Below are 18,608 nucleotides of genomic sequence, written 5' to 3'. Positions count from 1 at the left end.
TTGGTGGGTGTGGCATGGCTTGGTGGGTGTGGCATGGCTTGGTGGGTGTGGCTTGGTGGGCATGGCAGGGGAAGGATACTGTAAAATATCCATTCTCTCCCCACTCCAGGGGAAGGATACTGCAAAATCTCCATTCCCTCCCACTCCAGGGGAAAGATACTGTAAAATCTCCATTCCCTCCCACTCCAGGGGAAGGATACTGTAAAATCTCCATTCCCTCCCCACTCGAGAGAAAGGATACTGCAAAATCTCCATTCCCTCCTACTCCAGGGGAAGGATACTGCAAAATATCCATTCCCTCCTACTCCAGGGGAAGGATACTGTAAAATCTCCATTCCCTCCCACTCCAGGGGAAAGATACTGTAAAATCTCCATTCCCTCCCACTCCAGGGGAAAGATACTGTAAAATCTCCATTCCCTCCCACTCCAGGGGAAGGATACTGTAGAATCTCCATTCTCTCCCACTCCAGGGGAAAGATACTGTAGAATCTCCATTCCCTCCCCACTCCAGGGGAAAGATACTGTAAAATCTCCATTCCCTCCCTTTTGTAGCTTGGAGCGAAGGGAAGGACGCGACAAGAGTTAAGAGGAAAGTGACTTTATTCAGCTCATAGTAAACTGCGATTCAACGTGGCGTGTTTCGCGCCCTACATTTATACCCCCGGGTTTGAACGAGGAGCCAATGGGGCGTCGAGTAGCTCGGCCAATCAGGGCGAGGATTGAACCGGCTCCGCCCGGGAACCAATCAGGAAGGAGCCCTTTGTTCGCGCGCTAGTTTTCCCGCGCTAGTATTCAACACCCCTCCCCCCCCAGTCAAAGAGTTCTTTTGGGAAGGGCAAACATAGTCTTGTAGGTAGGCGGGGCGGTGGCGTTCTCGCCCTGACCTTCGTGGCTCCCCGGCGGTCGTTGACGGGGGGGAACCCGCTGGCGGAGGTGTGTCCGTGGTAGGGCGGTGAACCTGTGGTTCGGGCCCGCGGGAGAGAGCTGGCCCCGGGTCCCTTGTCCAATGTCCAACTGTCTGGGGTGGCGTTTCCGTGGCAACCGGAGTGTCCGGTTGCGGTCCCGTGCAGTCTGGTTGGGGTGTAGGTTCAGAGTCTCGATAAGGGCTTCGAGGAAAAGAGTAGCCGGTTGAGGCGTGCCTGTCCGGAAAGTTCGCATCGGCTTGCCTCTCGTTCCCCGGGTGGAAACGGTCCGATGGGGAAAAAATCAACGATGTTGGCTCCTGGTGTGAGCGGGTGTGCGCAGGGCTCGGGCCGTCTGTTTCCGCGGGAAGGCGACGCCTTAATTGGTCCACGTGGCGCCTCCATTGTGCTCCGTCGGCCAGGCCGACCCTGAAGGAACAGGGGCCGGTCAGAGCTGTGATGGTTGCGGGAACCCACCGTGGATCCCCGGAAAAGGAGCGGGCCCATACCGGATCCCCTAACTTAAACGCGTGGGAAGGGAGGGCCCCCAGGTTGCTCGGCAGATCCCCTGCGTAGAGTGGATGGAGCCTGTCTAGGGAGGTTCGCAATCTCCTACCCATCAAGAGCTCTGCGGGACTTTTATTCGTCGTTGGGCAGGGTATGGAGTGCTGGCTCAAGAGGTAAGCCGCCACTCTTTCTTGCCAGTCGCCCTGGCCCATGCGGCCCAAGGCTTCTTTCGCTGAGCGAACTGCGCGCTCCGCCCGGCCATTGCTAGCTGGGTGATAGGGGGCTGTGGCCGCATGTCTGATTCCTTGCTCGGCCAGGAATTCTTGGAACGTGGTGGAGGTAAACTGGGGCCCATTATCGGAAACTATCACATCCGGTAACCCATGGGTAGCGAACATCTTACGGAGGGCCCTCACTGTACTCTCCGCTGTGGTGGAGGTCATGATCACCAGCTCCACCCACTTAGAGTAAGCATCTACCACTATCATAAAGTTTCGGCCGTGGAAGGGACCGGCGAAATCAATATGTAAACGGGACCATGGGCCTCTAGGGATTTCCCACTCGCGAGGGGCGGCTGTGGGGGGATTCGGCCTGGAATTTTGGCATATTCTACATCGGCCTACATAATCTGCGATTTCGGAATCTAACAAAGGCCACCACACATAGCTACGGGCTAACGCTTTCATTCGTGCTATGCCTGGGTGGTTTTTATGGAGTGCAGGCAGGATTCGTGCCCGCAGGGCTGTGGGGATCACTACCCTATCCCCCCAGACAAGACACCCCCCATGAAGGGCGAGTTCGGCTTGTCGCATTTTGAATGGACGGAATTCTTCCGCTACCTTTTCCGTGGGCCACCCCCTCAAAACCCATGAAGCAACCTGAGATAGGACGGGGTCAGCCTTTGTGCAGGCTGCGACGTCCGCGGCCGAGACAGGGAGGTCGGATTCGGCGATGGACAGAACAGAGAGCGCGGGCACGTGGGCTGTGTCCGTCTCTGGCAGAGGGCAACGGCTTAGAGCGTCTGCGTGCCCTAGCTGTTTGCCCGGACGGTATAACAGCGTATATGAATACGCTGTTAGAAACTCCGTCCATCTAGTCATGCGGGGGGACAAAATGGGGGGGGTTGGCTTGTCGCCCGCCAGTAGCCCCAAGAGGGGCTTGTGATCCGTGACCAGGGTGAAATTCCTACCGTAGAGGTAGTCATGGAACCGCTTAATGCCGGAGACTGCAGCCAGGGCCTCTTTATCGATTTGGCTGTAGTTCCGCTCCGTGGAGGAGAGTGTCCGGGAATAGAAAGCTATGGGGGCTTCTGAGCCGTTCGGGAGGACGTGGCTCAGGACCGCCCCAACGCCATAGGGGGAGGCGTCGCAAGTCAGAATTAGAGGCATCCTATCGCTGTACTGGATTAGGACTGCCGATGAAGTTAAAATATCTTTTATAGCCGCGAACGCGTGCGCTTCACGGCTACCCCATTTCCAGGCCGCTGACCGGTCAAGTAGTCGGTGTAGCGGCTCAGCTAGTGACGCCTTGTGGGGGATAAAAGGGGCGTAGAAATTTAGAAGCCCCAGGAACGCCTGTAATTCCGCCCTAGAGGTGGGTGCGGGTGCGTTTTTGATGGCGGCAACTTTGGAAGGAGTGGGGTGGATGCCTTGGGCATCAATGAGGAACCCCAAGAACTCAACTTTGGGAACGGCAATTTCGCATTTGCTGCGCTTTAATTTCAGTCCTGCCTCCCTAAAACGTGTGAGGACCTCCCGCAGTGTTTTCAGGAGTTCCGAGTGGCTGGGGGCTGCGACCAGGACGTCGTCGAAGTAGGGAACGACGCCTGGGAGCCCATGGAGCAACCGCTCCATGAGGCTCTGGAAAATCCCAGGGGCAACCGAGACGCCGAATTGTAGGCGGCGGCAACGGAAGGCCCCGCGGTGGGTGACGATGGTCTGGGCTGTAGCCGCATCGTCGTCTACGGGAAGCTGCTGGTAGGCCTGTGCCATGTCTAGCTTGGCGAAAATGCGGCCCTGTCCTAAGGAGTGGAGTAGGTGCTGCACTACGGGAACCGGATACGGGTTTGCCTGCAGGGCCAAATTGATGGTCGACTTGTAGTCGGCACATATTCTCACCGATCCGTCGGGTTTGACCGGGAGGACTATGGGGGTTTCCCAACGGGCGTGATCTACGGGCTCGAGTACCCCTTGCTCAATAAGTTTGTCCAGTTCTGCGTCTACTTTTGCTCGCAATGCGAAGGGAACCCTGCGTGCCTTTAGTCTAACGGGAGCGACCTGGGGATCGAGGCAGAGGGAAATTGGGGTGCCCTTATAACAGCCCAATCTCCCATCAAATACGTCTGAGAACTCGTCTAGGACGCTATCTACGGCGAGGGGAACTACCCTGTGTACCCCTTCTATGGTGAGGCCCAAAGCGGAGAACCATTCCAACCCCAGGAGAGCGGGCAGGTTGTTTCTAACGACTAAAACTGGGAGTTTCCCTTTAAAATTCCCGTATTCCACCCGGATGTGGTATATCCCGGCTGTGGGAATCCCATTTCCCTGGTAGTCTAGGAGGGAGACCCGGGCGGGGCGCAGCTTTCTCTGGGGAACCCCGGGGCAAAGGCGGGAGAACAAAGCCCAAGATAGGAGAGAACGGGATGAACCAGAGTCCACCTCCATTTGGCAAAGCTGACCTTCGAGCCGGACGGCGGTGCTTATTTTCCGGTGGCCGGCAGGAACGTGGGATGCCTGGTAGACCACGCAGTCAGCGCTGGAGGGCTGGTAGGTTGAGTAGCAGTCCTCAGTGCGCTTCGCGGGACGTGGTTGCTGGCGGCGTTGCGGCGCCGGGCGCTGGTTGCTGGGTTGCATGAACGACGGGGCTGGCAGGGGAGCCCGGCATACTCTGGCGAGGTGCCCTTCTCCTCGGCAGCGGCGGCAAACGGCAGAGCGGTACGGGCAGGCTGCGCGGCTGTGGCGGCCGCCACATCCGCGGCAAGGTGCGTTTGAGGCTGGCTGAACGGGCGCCGGCGGTTGCTGGGGTGGCCTCTGCTTCGGCTGCATCCTCATCTGGCCAACGATTTCCTCCTCCTCCTCCTCGTCTTCGGCAGGGGAGAGATCGTCGACGAGGTTCGTCTGGGTGGACGGCCCCGCGGCGGGCTGTGCGGGGGGGTTTAGCTGGAGGCGTTCCATGTCGGCCGTGGATTGTTCGGAGAGTTCGGCTGCTCGCGCTATCTCCACGGCTTGCATCAGGGTAATCTTGTGATTCCGGAGTAATCGGCCGCGTAAATGTGCGTCGCGGACCCCGCACACAAACTGTTCCGCAAGATTCTCCTCCAGGTCCGCGAAATCACACTGGGCGGCCACGGTGCGCAAAACCTCCAGGAAATGGCTAATGGACTCGTTGGCCCTTTGTACTCGGCGGCGGAAAGCGAAACGGCGTGCAAACAGAGAGGGTGAGGGAGCGTAGTGGTTCCTCAGCCTGGACATCAGCTCGGCCCACCCAAGTTTGTAGGCTGGCCTCGGGGCGGCCAGGGCTCTCGCAGAGGCGAACATGGACGGCTCACAGCAGGACAGGAAGAAACTGCACTTCTCCTCGTCGGTCTGAGCCTGGTTTTTCGAGGCGATTAGGTAGCACTCGAACCGCTCCATGAACCCGTCCCATGATTCTCCGGTGGCTCCGCCGAATGGCGCGAAAGGAGGAAGCGATGACGCCATCGTGATGTGGAGCCGGAGAGAGAGAGAGAATGACGGAGAAAATTTCGCGTTCGCTGCCGGCGTTCTTGGTCCGAGGATAGCGTGCTAGCTGGTTCAGACGCGGTGGCAGCTGGCTGTTCTTCTCCGTGGTCGCGGGAATCGGAATCCCACCTTCGTCGCCAGTTTTGTAGCTTGGAGCGAAGGGAAGGACGCGACAAGAGTTAAGAGGAAAGTGACTTTATTCAGCTCATAGTAAACTGCGATTCAACGTGGCGTGTTTCGCGCCCTACATTTATACCCCCGGGTTTGAACGAGGAGCCAATGGGGCGTCGAGTAGCTCGGCCAATCAGGGCGAGGATTGAACCGGCTCCGCCCGGGAACCAATCAGGAAGGAGCCCTTTGTTCGCGCGCTAGTTTTCCCGCGCTAGTATTCAACACTCCCCACTCCAGGGGAAGGATACTGCAAAATCTCCATTCCCTCCTACTCCAGGGGAAGGATTCTGCAAAATCTCCATTCCCTCCCCACTCGAGAGAAAGGATACTGCAAAATCCCCATTCCTTCCCGATCAGCTGGGACTCAGGAGGCAGAGAATAGATGGGGGCGGGGCCAGCCAGAGGTGGTATTTACCGCTTCTCCGAACTACTCAAAATTTCCGCTACCAGTTCTCCAGAACTGGTCAGAACCTGCTGAATACCACCTCTGATATGTGGCCCCGAGCCAGCTTTGGAGGAACTTTTCAGTGGCTTTTCCGACCAACGCTTCAAATATTCACGAAGTAAGAATGACGAAGCTGCTGTATTTTGAAAACACAGAAGATGTTGTAAGGCTTACATGAGATTAATATCTATCTAATATGCAACAGAAAGCAGAAGCACAAACGTGTTGGCTTCCAAATGAGAAGAGAGGACTCGCTGGAAAACACTCTGGTGTTGGGAAAGATGGAAAGCAAAAGGAGAAGGGGACAGGAAAAGAGGAAATGGTTAGAAAGGGTCATCGATGTAGTGAACATTGGGCAAACTCAGGGAGAAAGTAGAGGATGGGGGGGGGCGGAATTGGTGTGCTGTGATCCATTGGGTCACAAGGACACAACTTGGCAACTAAACAGCAATGATCATGCAACCAGATACCCATAGTAATTTTCATCCTGCATCCTGGAAAATGCTGGAATTCCATGGAGAAAATCAAGAATTCTTCCATTAAAGGATCTGGAGTAGTTATTTGCTGTTTCAATCTTTTGGAAGCCCTTGTAGGACCAAGATAGCATTGGGTTTGTTCCCTGAGTCAGCCTACTTCATAAGATTTCCAGTAAAGCTCAGCACTTTTCACATTTCCCCGAAACCCACGGGTTAATCACAAGGCGATCCTATGCTCCTCAACATAAACAACAAAACAGAAAGCATTTCTGAAAAAAGCAGAAACTCGGACGAAAATTAGGAACTCGGATGAAGAAGTTGGGTCTTTCTTATTTAGCCAAATTGAAGGCAGAGGCTGCGACAAGAAGATTAGTTCTATAAGTCATAGAGTTCAATACAGTTCAAATAATTTTTAGCAATAACGAAGAACGTAGCCTGAGTGCTAATTGATAACACCTTCACCAAGAGGAATGCTCTTCTAATTCCTAAAGTCACAATAGGAAGAATTAATGTGGTGAATCTCCACATAGGTTAGGGATGCAATTCTCTTTAGCCATGCTAGCCAAGAACTCAATCTGAGGAAGGCCCCATCCTTCCCAAAGAGCAAGGAAAAAGAAGTAATTAAATCATCTAGTGCAGGAGTGTCAAACTTAAGGCCCAGGGGAAGGTTGAATGATTCCAGAGAGGGTGTGGAGAATGAAATAATGCCCAATTTGATTGCTTTTACAGTGTTTACAATTTTATGGCTGTAGATGATCCAGTTCCTGCGGGGAACGGTTTATTTGAACACTTGTGTGGCATGTAATTGTTGCTTATGGCTTGGAATCTTGAAGGGAGGGAGAGAAAGATTGAGAGAGAGAGAGAGAGAGATTGTTCTCTTGGACAGGACTTCTATCTGTTGATCCAGCAAGAGTGATGAATTGGGTAGGGTAGGGTAAAAGAAAAGAGAGGGGGAGAGAAGAGAGGAGAGAAGAGAGAAGAAGAGAGGAAAGAAGAGAAGAGAGGAGAGGGAAGAGAAGGGTGGGAAGGGGAGAAGAGAAAGGAGAGAGGAGAAAAGAGAAGAGAAGAGAGAAGAGAGGACAGGGAAGAGAAGAGAAGGGAGGGGAGGGGAGGGAAGGGGAGAGGAGAGAGGAGAAGAGAGAAGAAGAGAGGAAAGAAGAGAAGAGGGGAGAGGGGAGAGAAGGAAAGAAGAGAAGAGAGGAGAGGGAAGAGAAGAGAAGGGAGGGAAGGGGAGAGGAGAGAGGAGAAAAGAGAAGAGAGGAAAGAAGAGAGGACAGGGAAGAGAAGAGAAGGGAGGGGAGGGAAGGGGAGAGGAGAGGAGAGAGGAGAAGAGAGGAGAGGAGAGAGAAGAAGAGAGGCAAAAAGAGAAGAGGGGAGAGGGAGGAGAGAGAAGGAAAGAAGAGAAGAGGGGAGAGGGAAGAGAAGGGAGGGAAGGGGAAAGAAGAGAAGAGAGAAGAGAGGAAAGAAGAGAGGACAGGGAAGAGAAGAGAAGGGAGGGGAGGGAAGGGGAGAGGAGAGGAGAGAGGAGAAGAGAGAAGAAGAGAGGAAAGAAGAGAAGAGGGGAGAGGGAAGAGAAGGGAGGGAAGGGGAGAGGAGAGAGGAGAGAGGGGAAAGAGGAGAGATGAGAGAAGAGAGGAAAGAAGGGAGGACAGGGAAGAGAAGAGAAGGGAGGGGAGGGAAGGGGAGAGGAGAAGAGAGAAGAGAGAAGAAGAGAGGAAAGAAGAGAAGAGAGGAGAGGGAAGAGAAAAGAAAGAGAAAAGAATAGAATAGAATAGAATAGAATTCCCAAATTGCATATTGACTCTTTCAAAAGGAGCATACCTCATTTAGAGCCCCAGATCAAACTAACCACATATAAAGGTCTCAGAGGCGAGTTTTCAATCCTGGGACATCAAGTTGGTCATCCCTATCCTAGCTATGAAGTTTATTCAGAAAATCTGGGTTGAAAGAGGCATTTTGGCAAATCTTTAATGGGTGTTTACTTTTTCCCGCTAGATTGGAGCACCTCGCCACAAGCGGCGCAATGGAGTTGTCCCCTATTGTCACTCAACCACAATGTCACAGTACCACAAGGAGTTTTGAGTGGCAGACTGAACTCTGTGACTGCGGCGATGACTGCAACATCTGTGAGTGAATTCTTACGCGATGGAGTTTTATCCTTGTTCTTCCTTTGAATGTTGATCCAGCTGTGAGCAAAGACTTTCTGCACTCGCTTCCTATCAACGTGTGATGGAATCAGAAATTCAGAACAAGTTAAATTGATTAATTAGGTGTCATTAAGGGAGTGTCAGTCCTTAGCAGCCACATAAATAGATTTTCTCCCGGGCAAACCATCTCCAACTAGGTCAGGGGTATCAAACTCACGGCCTGCGGGCCAGATGCGTCACATGCCGGTCCTAGCCCCGCCCGGTTTAGCGAAGAGCGGGAAAGTCCTGATACGTCACGTGATGAGAGTTTGACACCCCTCAACTAGGTCCTTCCAACAACATACTCATAGCCACCGAATCTATCCATCTTCTCTCACTGTTTCTCCACTTTGGAAACTTTAAGATGTGGGAACTTACCGTATTTTTTGGACTAGTATAAGATGCACTTTTTTTGTCTCCCAAAAGGGGGTGAAAATTTCTGTGCATCTTATAGAACGAATATAGCCAAAACCCCGCCCACCCACAGGCCATTATTTGGCCTATTTTGGGGGCTTTGGGGGGGCTTTTTTCAGCCTTTTTCAGGCCTTTTTGGCCCATTTTTTGAGGCTTTCTTTGGCCTGCTTTTGGGGCAGTTTTGGCCCATTTCCCCCCCCCAAAAATGGCCCAAAAAAAGCCTAAAAAATGGCCCAAAGAAAGCCTAAAAATGGATGTCCCCAAAGCCTCAATGGGCTGAAAAAAGCCTCAAAAATGGGCTTCCCATCTTTCCCAACACCAAGGTCTTTTCCAGCGAGTCCTTTCCTCTCATTTGGAAAAAAACCTTGAAAATGGGCTTTAAAAAGCCTCAAAAATAGGCTGGAATCCCCCCCTCAAAAATGGGTTGAAGAAAAGCCCCCAAAACAGGCCAAAAAAGCATCAAAAAAGGGCTTAAAAAGCAACAAAAATGGGTAGAAAAAAAGGCTGGGAAATGTCTGAATAAAGCCCCCACACACAAAAAGGCTGAAAATGGGGCTCATGGAGGCCAAAAACCTTTTTTTGTTTTCCTCTTCTAAATTCAGGTATGTCTTATAGTCAGTGCATCTTATAATCTGAAAAATACGGTAATTCTCAGAATTCCCTAGTCCCCGTGTAAGAAGGACGCAGTGTCCATCCTGCTGATGAAGAAGTGTGGGATAATATATCTCCTTGCAAAATCTTCTCCTGGGTGATTGCAATGTAAGAATTCTGAAGCAACACACCCATTAGAGCAGTGTTTCTCAACCTTGGCAACTTGAAGATGTCCGGACTTCAACTCCCAGAATTCCCCAGCCAGCATTCGCTGGCTGGGGAATTCTGAGAGTTGAAGTCCGGACATCTTCAAGTTGTCAAGGTTGAGAAACACTGCATTAGAGTGACACACCTTCGGCTAACATGTAATAATTCCAGATATGAATAAGCAAGAGCTCTAAGGCATGTACACCTTGTTGATCTAGAAAACGGTGACACAATGCAGATGGAAATTTCTGGTTCACAGGAGGCTGTTATGAAAGTTTATTGTTCCTTTAAATAGGCTTCCCTAAATGGCTTCGGCAACGTTGAGTCTTCCGGAAGGGTGGGGATGACAACTTCCAATTCTGAGACATCACGGCCAGAGCGATTAGCCGTGTCTACATATTTTGTAATCCCCACCCTTCTGGAACACACCAGCTTGGAGAATTCTGTTCTTAAGATACAAGCAGAGCAGTTTTCCTTTGAGCCATGTGGCGCAGTGGTTAGAGTGCAGTACTGCAGGCTGCTTCTGCTAACTGCCAGCTGCCTGCAATTTGGCAGTTTGAATCTCACCAGGCTCAAGGTTGACTCAGCTTTCCATCCTTCCAAGATGGGTAATGTTCTGACCTCGGCTTCCCCAAACCACGAAGCAAACTCCTGGTCCCGACAAAAACCCCTTTTATTAATTGACTGTGAATTCTGCTCATTCACATCCAGCAAAGTCTTTCAAGGGAGGATTTACAGTCACAGACCTTATCTGGCTTGGAGAGCTGTCAGGCCGATATCTGCAAAACTTGGCAAGGAGTCTCAGAGAGTCACAAACCAATTAAGCAAACTAATGGTCTCCTGCAAACTCCACTCCCCTTTCGCGCCTCTTTTATTTCCTCTGGGAGGGGCCATTCATCGTCCACCTGTGGCCTTACTCCCGAGTCGACCCCTGTTCTTTAGCTGTTCCCTTCGTCTGGCAACTCTGCGCATGCGCACGCTGGGAACAGGCTCCAGCTGTTTGTCTGCCTCACTGATCTCCGAATCCGAAGGTAACTGTCGGACAGCCCTGGCCCCCTTTTTGCCTCCGACGCAGAGCCCTCGTCAGAGCAATAGCAATAGCAATAGCAATAGCAGTTAGACTTATATACCGCTTCATAGGGCTTTCAGCCCTCTCTAAGCGGTTTACAGAGTCAGCATATTGCCCCCAACAACAATCCGGGTCCTCATTTTACCCACCTCGGAAGGATGGAAGGCTGAGTCAACCCTGAGCCGGTGAGATTTGAACAGCCAAACTGCAGAACTGCAGTCAGCTGAAGTAGCCTGCAGTGCTGCATTTAACCACTGCGCCACCTCGGCCTTCCCCAGACTCCAGGATTGGCCCATGTTCCCCCCCACCAAACCTCCTCACTGTCCAAATCTGCTGCCAACTCCGCTGGCCACTGGTGGGCCACAACAGGTAAAACGAGGACCCAGATTGTTGGGGGCAATAGGCTGACTCTGTAAACTGCTTAGAGAATGCTGTGAAGCACTGTAAAGCAGTATATAAGTCTAAGCGCTATTGCTATTCCTTTCACTTGAAGTTATAAAGATACGTTTTCTTTGATTGCTTCCTTAGGTCTATGCGGAGCCTTCTGCTACTGTTGCCTGGGGTGCATAGTGGCCAAAGACATGGACGAGTGTTGTTCCTGTGGTCCTACTTTGGCCATGAGGACACGATATCGCAGTTTGTATAGAATCCCGGTAAATTCATTGATCGTCGTGATGTTTCCCTTTTTCTTCTTTTTCCCATGAATTGCATTTTCTTTTAAAAAAAGTTTTTCTTGCAAAGTAAAAAACAAAAGAACAAAAACAATTTTAGATGTAAAAAGAAAAGTGATAAATAAATGAGAAAAAAAAGAAAAACGAGAGGAAGAAAAATACAGCTAGTCCTCGACTTATAACCATTTTTCTTAGTGACCCTTCAAAGTTACAGCAGCACTGAAAAAAAGTGACTTGTGGACGTTTTCCATTGTCACGTCTCAGTTTCAAGTCTACCAAAGTCATGGTCACTCCCTTGGTGATTGTTCCTTCCCTACGCCTATGCACAACATGCTCCACCCAATGTAGTGATTTACACTAACTATGGAACATGAAGATATAGCAACGTGTTGCTGTTTCCTTCTTGTTGGACACCTACCAAATTATTCCCCTTTACAAAGTGCAGAGTGGAAGAGGGATGGCTTGACGTCCTACTTCCCACCTCTGTTCTCTATGTTTTTCTACCTACAGAGTTATCTATTATCTGATAACATGACCTGTTCGTAGTTCATGTCTCTTTCCCTGCTTTTGCCTTTGGCTCCATTTTATCAATACCTTTGCGATGTTTGTTGATGTTTAAGAAACAATTATCCAGCAATAATTTTGATCTGAGTGAGGTAGGCGCTTGCTGTGATCTGAGTGTAGGAAATCACTGAGAGAAAGCTGGGAGCAGACTCAATTGAGAATTAGCCAAATGAAAAGAAGGACTAGGGGTGACATGATAGCAGTTTTCCGATATTGGAGGGCTGCCACAAAGAAGAGCGGGGGGGTGAAGCTATTCTCCAAAGCATCTGAAGTTGTGGATGCTCCAACACTGGAAGCTTTTAAGTAGAGATTGGATAGCCATTTGTTTGAAATGGTAGAGGGTTTCCCACCTGAGTAAGGGGTTGGACTAGAAGACCTCCAAGGTACCTTCCAACTGTTATTCTACTCTATTCTGTCCGTTCTGTTCTACTCTCCCTACTCTACTCTACTCTACTCTACTCTACTCTCCCTACTCTACTCTACTCTACTCTACTCTATACACCCTATTCTATTCTATTCTACTTTACTCTACTCTACTTCCTATTCTACTCTACTCTACTCTATACTCCCTATTCTATTCTATTCTACTCTACTCTACTCTATACTCCCTATTCTATTCTATTCTATTCTATTCTACTCTACTCTACTCTCCCTATTCTACTCTACTCTACTCTACTCTCCCTATTCTACTCTACTCTACTCTACACTCCCTATTCTACTCTACTCTACTCTATACTCCCTATTCTATTCTACTTTACTCTACTCTACTTCCTATTCTATTCTACTCTACTCTACTCTACTCTACTCTACTCTACTCTACTCTACTCTACTCTACTCTATACTCCCTATTCCATTCTATTCCACTCTACTCTACTCTACTTCCTATTCTATTCTACTCTACTCTACTCTACTCTATACTCCCTATTCCATTCTATTCCACTCTACTCTACTCTACTCTACTCTACTCTACTCTACTCTACTCTACTCTACTCTACTCTACTTCCTATTCTATTCTATTCTACTCTACTCTACTCTACTCTACTCTACTCTACTCTATACTCCCTATTCCATTCTATTCCACTCTACTCTACTCTACTCTACTCTACTTCCTATTCTATTCTACTCTACTCTACTCTACTCTACTCTACTCTACTCTACTCTACTCTATACTCCCTATTCCATTCTATTCCACTCTACTCTACTCTACTCTACTCTACTCTACTCTACTTCCTATTCTATTCTACTCTACTCTACTCTACTCTACTCTACTCTACTCTACTCTATTCCACTTCCTATTCTGTTCTGTTCTGTTCTGTTCTGTTCCATTTCATTGAGATTGGACAACCATTTGTCTGAAATGGTATAGGGTTTCCCGTCTGAACAGGGGTTGGACTAAAAGACCTCCAAGCTCCCTTCCCACTCTGATATTCTGTTAAATGTCCAAGACTTCTGACATGTTGTTTGGGTTTCCTCAACCAATTTTCAGCCAACCTAGTCCAGGTCTGCTTGATCTTTTTGCTAACTGCCAAGATTTGCAACGTGTTCCCTTCCGTTGTGGTACTTTGCTTATCTCAGAGCTTTCAAACACGCTCCCTCTTGCTCAGTCCATCTTTCAGGAATGTTTATGGGACGCATTGACTCGAAACCTGTTCCGAAGTGCCTGTTACGTCCCATATCAGCTGCTTTGTCTTACGATCTGTCCAGTTTAATGAGGTTGGACTGTGTCTTTTGCGGGTTTCACAGAGAAACAATATCAGCCGCACCTAAAATGATGGCGGGGAAGAGAGGAACCTTCAGATAAATAACAGCTCAGAGCCAGCTCTTCGGATTGTTCAGCTTGTGTACAGTAAACCATCGTTCAAAATGTAAGGCTGCACTCGGGATCGTGATTTCTTTCTCTTTTTTTCTTTTGCTCCTCAGGGATCGATCTGCTCAGACTGCCTTATCGTCACTTTCTGTGGCCCTTGTAACCTTTGCCAGCTCAAGAGAGATATCAACAGGAGGAAGCAGTTAGGGATTTTCTAGGTAGGTTTGCAAATACTTGCTACCTGTGGAGATGGGGTGATTGGGTAATACAAACAAGCAATTCTCCAATGTAATCCTTGTCCTGTCCTCTTTTTTTTTTCCTTGAAAAGTTTTTCTTATTTTATTCTTCCATCACCTCTCTTACATCATTAATCTTACAGTGTGTCATCTGGGTGCAGTTTTTGTCTCATCCTATTTAACAGTTGCATCGTTTTAAATCTATTTTTATCTTGCTTTTACATTTACATTTCGATTACCTTTTCATTCAACACCTCCCCTATAATTCTACATCCCCCCCCAATTATTCAGTTTTCTATTTCTTTTTGCCTATATTGATTTTCTGTCCGATGGCTAAAAACATCCCCATATCTTACAATACTGTGATTCTTCCTTCTCTTTAATTGCGTGACCCGTCAAAACCGCGCTCGACTAAACCGCACTCGACTAAACCGCGTCGCTGACGTCATCAACAGCCAGCGCGGAGAAAGAAAGACGCTTTAAATAGCGCTTTCAAAGCAAGCCGATTCAACTTAAGGTAAGGGTTAGGTTTAGGGTTAGCTTTAGGGTTAGCTTTAGGGTTAGCTTTAGGGTTAGGTTAAGGGTTAGGTTTAGGTTTAGGGTTAGGTTAAGGGTTAGGATTAGGTTTAGGGTTAGGTTAAGGGTTAGGTTTAGGGTTAGGGTTAGGTTTAGGGTTAGGTTAAGGGTTAGGTTTAGGGTTAGGGTTAGGTTAAGGGTTAGGTTTAGGGTTAGGTTAAGGGTTAGGTTTAGGGGGGTTAGGTTTAGGTTTAGGGGTTAATTTTAGGTTTAGGGTTTACAGCGTGCTTCTGTCTCCGTGCTGTTGTTGCCCTTTTGATGACGTCAGCGACGCGGTTTAGTCGGGCGCGGTTCAGTCGAGCGCGGTTTTGTCGGTGAACCCTTTAATTGCCACTGTTAACCTATTCATTTCTGTACAGTCTAATCTTTTTTTAATTACCTCTCCCTCTGGGGGAATTTTTTTCCATTTTCCAATTTTGTGCAAATACAATTCTAGCTTCAGTTATTACATGAATAACTAAATGTACCTTTTCTTTACTATATTTCCCTGTCCTTTTCTGCTAGGTTGGTCAGAGCGAAGCAGGAAACGTGAAGAAGGATGGCTTCACGCTCAACTTCTCAGGACCTCCGTAGATCTTCTGCAAGTTCTTCACCGTAGATGCTCCTTTTTCACCATTAGCAGGATTCCCACAGAGCTTGCTTGCTTTGGGCTTAGCGTTGTGTGGTTTGCATAGTGGTTTACAGATCATAATTTATACTGTTTCAGCATGTGATTTTTATTCAGTAAATTGTGCCTTATTTAATAAAACCGGAAATAACGTGGGAGACTGTTGTCTAGAGTTAGGTGTTCCAACTGTTCTGACCTAGGCTTCCCGAGACAGTAAAAAGCACACACTTAGACCCCCAAACCCTCTTTTTATTTCAACGGCTGTGAATTATGTTCATTCACAGCCTGTAATGAGTCACAAATAGTTTGTAAAGAGCCCGACAGAAGTCTGCCAAAGTCTTTCGGGATAAGGCTAAGCACCCACCTTTAGCTGCCTTGAAACGCTGTCAAAGACCTAATTGGCAATTAGCTTTGCAAAGCCACACAGAGCACAGAGTCAAAACGGAGCTTCAGAGATTAAACCGACCAGGATGAACAAAGTTGCTTCCTGCAAAGGCTCACGTGCCTTTGCCCCTCCTTTATGTCTTATGGGAGGGGCCAATCATCTCCAAGCCTTACTCCTGAGTTGTCCCTTTTGTCTTAACTGTTCTTGCCTTCTGGCAGCTCTGCACATGCGCGCACTGGGAACAGGCTCCCCCTGTAACTCTGCCTCGCTGATGTCCGATTCTGGAGGTTCCGGAGGCAACACATAACTCCGAGATGGCCCTGGCCCCCTCTCTGCCTCCAACACACAGCCCTCATCCGAGCCTTCCTCCCCAAACTCCTCACTGTCCGAATCTGCAGCCAGCTCCGCAGGCCGCCAGTGGATCACAACACAAACTCTCTTTGGATGCAATGTTGTAAGGGTGTAGGATGGAAAATTTTGGAGAAAAGCCATTAGAATTATCTATCGAGCATTCATCACCAAAATGCATCCTCTAAATGAAAATAATAATAATTAAGATTGATATAGGAGATGATCAGGCTGAACCTGAAGGAGGGCACACTGGGTACCAGTACTTAGCACTATCCTACTGCCCCACATTAGAAGATAACAAGCTCTCATTCAGCTGTGGTCAAGGATGCTGAACAACAAGGCTGTTCCTGTTCATCAGGACAAGATTGAAACCTTGTAAGCCAGCTTGAAAAACACCAATTCATTTAACACCTATCTACTTCATGAGCCAGCAACCCATGGCTCTGGAGCCACATGTGGCTCTTTCATCCCTCTGCTGCAGCTCCCTGTCATTCAAAATATGCATCACAATTGCCAATGTGCAACAGCCACCAGCACGCGATTTATTGAGCTTTTCGACCCCAGGCAGGCCAACCATGGATACATCCAAGAAAAGTTTCAGAAGGAAACAGAACATTTAATTCAACTACCTTATTTTTCGGAGTATAAGACGCACCGGAGTATAAGATGCACCAAGATTTTGAAGAGGCAAATTTTTAAAAAAAGTTTTTGCACTCTGCAGACCTCCCCAAAAGGGTCCATTTTTGTCAAAAAAAATGCATAGCCTTTAGGAGGCATGTAGAGTGCTCCTGGGGGTGGGGGGGGGGGAATGAGCAAAAAACGGCCCATTTTTCACAAAAATAGGCCCTTTCTTGTCAATAAAAGGGCATGCATAATTTTTTAGGTGGCTTCCAGAGTGCTCCTGAAGGCTGGGGGGCAGCAAAAGCAAGATTTTTCACCTAGCAAGAAGATTTCCTATCCTGGAGATAAGCAAGATCAACAAGAGAAGGTCCGTCCCCATCCCCCGCCTTGTGCTTTGTTAAAATAAATTTAGCGGAAACTGAAAGTTCTTTAAAAGACTGGAAGTCAGCTGGAATGTGAAAAATTCCTCATAAGTTGTGAATGAACTTGAGGATCACTTAATACATTACTAGGCAGGCAAAATTAGACTTCCTTGAAATAATATTGGCTGTTCTTGCTGCTTCACTCAAAAGGAAGCATAGATTATACTTCTGTCATCTTTCATGGCCAGTTCTCCAGTTGCCGCTGCCGCTACCCGCATGTTCTTCAGTAGTGCGCGCTTGTGAGCAATTCAATGTAAATTGTTCTGCGTGTGCGCAAAGAACAATTTACATTGAACTGTGCATGCGAGTGCAGTGAAGTGGTAGTAAAGCCGGGAGCAACACACCTCTGTTCTGGACCCGCTCGATCGTATTAATGTCCAATATACACTGTGGATATACAATGTGCAGGACATCCGAAAAGTTTGGGAGATGAGTTGGGAAAGGAAGCCAAGAAAGTGCCTGTTGCTTCCAATGTTTCCAGTGTGGGTCTTTTTAATACCTATGATATTTTTTTGGAGTATAAGATGCACTGGAGTATAAGACGCACCAAGATTTTGAAGAGGCAAATTCTTTAAAAAAGTTTTTGCACTCTGCAGACCTCCCAAAAATGGCACATTTTTCACAAAAATGGGCCTGTTTTTTTTTAAAAAAGGGGGGGGGCATGAATAGCCTTTAGGAAGCATGTAGAGTGCTCCTGAAGGGGGGGCAAAAATGAGTAAAAAAGGCCCATTTTTCACTCATTTCTGCCCTCCCCAGCTCCTAGGAGCACTCTGGAAGCCTCCTAAAGGCTATGCATGGCCATTTTGGTGAAGGGGGGGGCGGTTTCGGGAGGCAAAAAATGTTGTATTCAGTGTATAAGACGCACCCAGGTTTTCAGCCTCTTTTTTGAGGGAAAAAGGTGCGTCTTATACTCCGAAAAATAGTACTTTCCACAAACAATCTTAAAACAATCATATATTGAGCAACACATTTGCACCTGGATGATGCCCAAGGCCACTGGCCTTTTTATTGAGTACAACTGAAAGGCACTCCTGTTCCTCCTTACATGCCAGATGGTTTTTATTGTTCTCCTTTCAGTTGACCTCAGCTTCTGATGTAGTCCCCGAACAAACAAGAATGGTTTTAAATGGGGAGGAATCAACTCTTCCGTGGCTAGTAGTAGTTGCCAAGTTTTTGCATTAGCTTACTTCATTGGCATAAAATCCAGAATATTTAGCTGATTTCCAGAATAAAAAAAATAAAAATTAAAGCTACACAAAACGATTGAGACCTTGGTCTCCTCATGCTTATTTATCCTCGTCTTTCTTCTTGGTGGATTTTCTCTGGAAAGTCAAAATCATGAAGGAATTGTGGGAAAGGTGAGGTTGTGTTCCATGGTGAATGAAGGGCAGCCATTCTAGCATTTCAGACCACCTAAAAGTAATCCTGGATAGTAAAGGAAGAAAAATAACTATAAAAGTAGGCTAGTTAGAGCAACAGTCTTCCGTATGAAGTGAGAGCTGGACACTAAGAATGGCTGATTGAAGAGGAATTGGGACCTTTGAACCAGAGGTGGGATTCCAAACTTTTTACTATCGGTTCTATGGGTGTGGCTTGGTGGGCATGGCAGGGGAAGAATATTGCAAAATCTCCATTCCCTCCCCACTCCAAGGGAAGGATACTGCAAAATTCCCATTCCCTC

The 18,608-nt window shown here is 48.3% G+C and overlaps 1 protein-coding gene across 1 annotated transcript; it reads left to right on the top strand.

Moving 5' to 3' along the window:
* Positions 1–8,243: 8,243 nt before the first annotated feature.
* Positions 8,244–15,287, top strand: LOC148043776 (placenta-specific gene 8 protein-like). Its single transcript, XM_087723766.1, has 4 exons — positions 8,244–8,346; positions 11,216–11,340; positions 13,843–13,947; positions 15,046–15,287. Exons 1-3 carry the CDS (start codon positions 8,244–8,246, stop codon positions 13,945–13,947), a joined length of 333 nt encoding a protein of 110 aa, XP_087579892.1. The 3' UTR covers positions 15,046–15,287.
* Positions 15,288–18,608: the final 3,321 nt, after the last annotated feature.

Source organism: Thamnophis sirtalis, unplaced genomic scaffold, assembly GCF_051295495.1.
Source record: "Thamnophis sirtalis isolate CommonGarterSnake01/CBP01778 unplaced genomic scaffold, rThaSir2_p1.2 scaffold_10, whole genome shotgun sequence".
NCBI lineage: Eukaryota > Metazoa > Chordata > Lepidosauria > Squamata > Natricidae > Thamnophis > Thamnophis sirtalis.
Note: the sequence above shows the minus strand (reverse complement) of the source record. Positions and strands in the feature narration are given on the sequence as shown.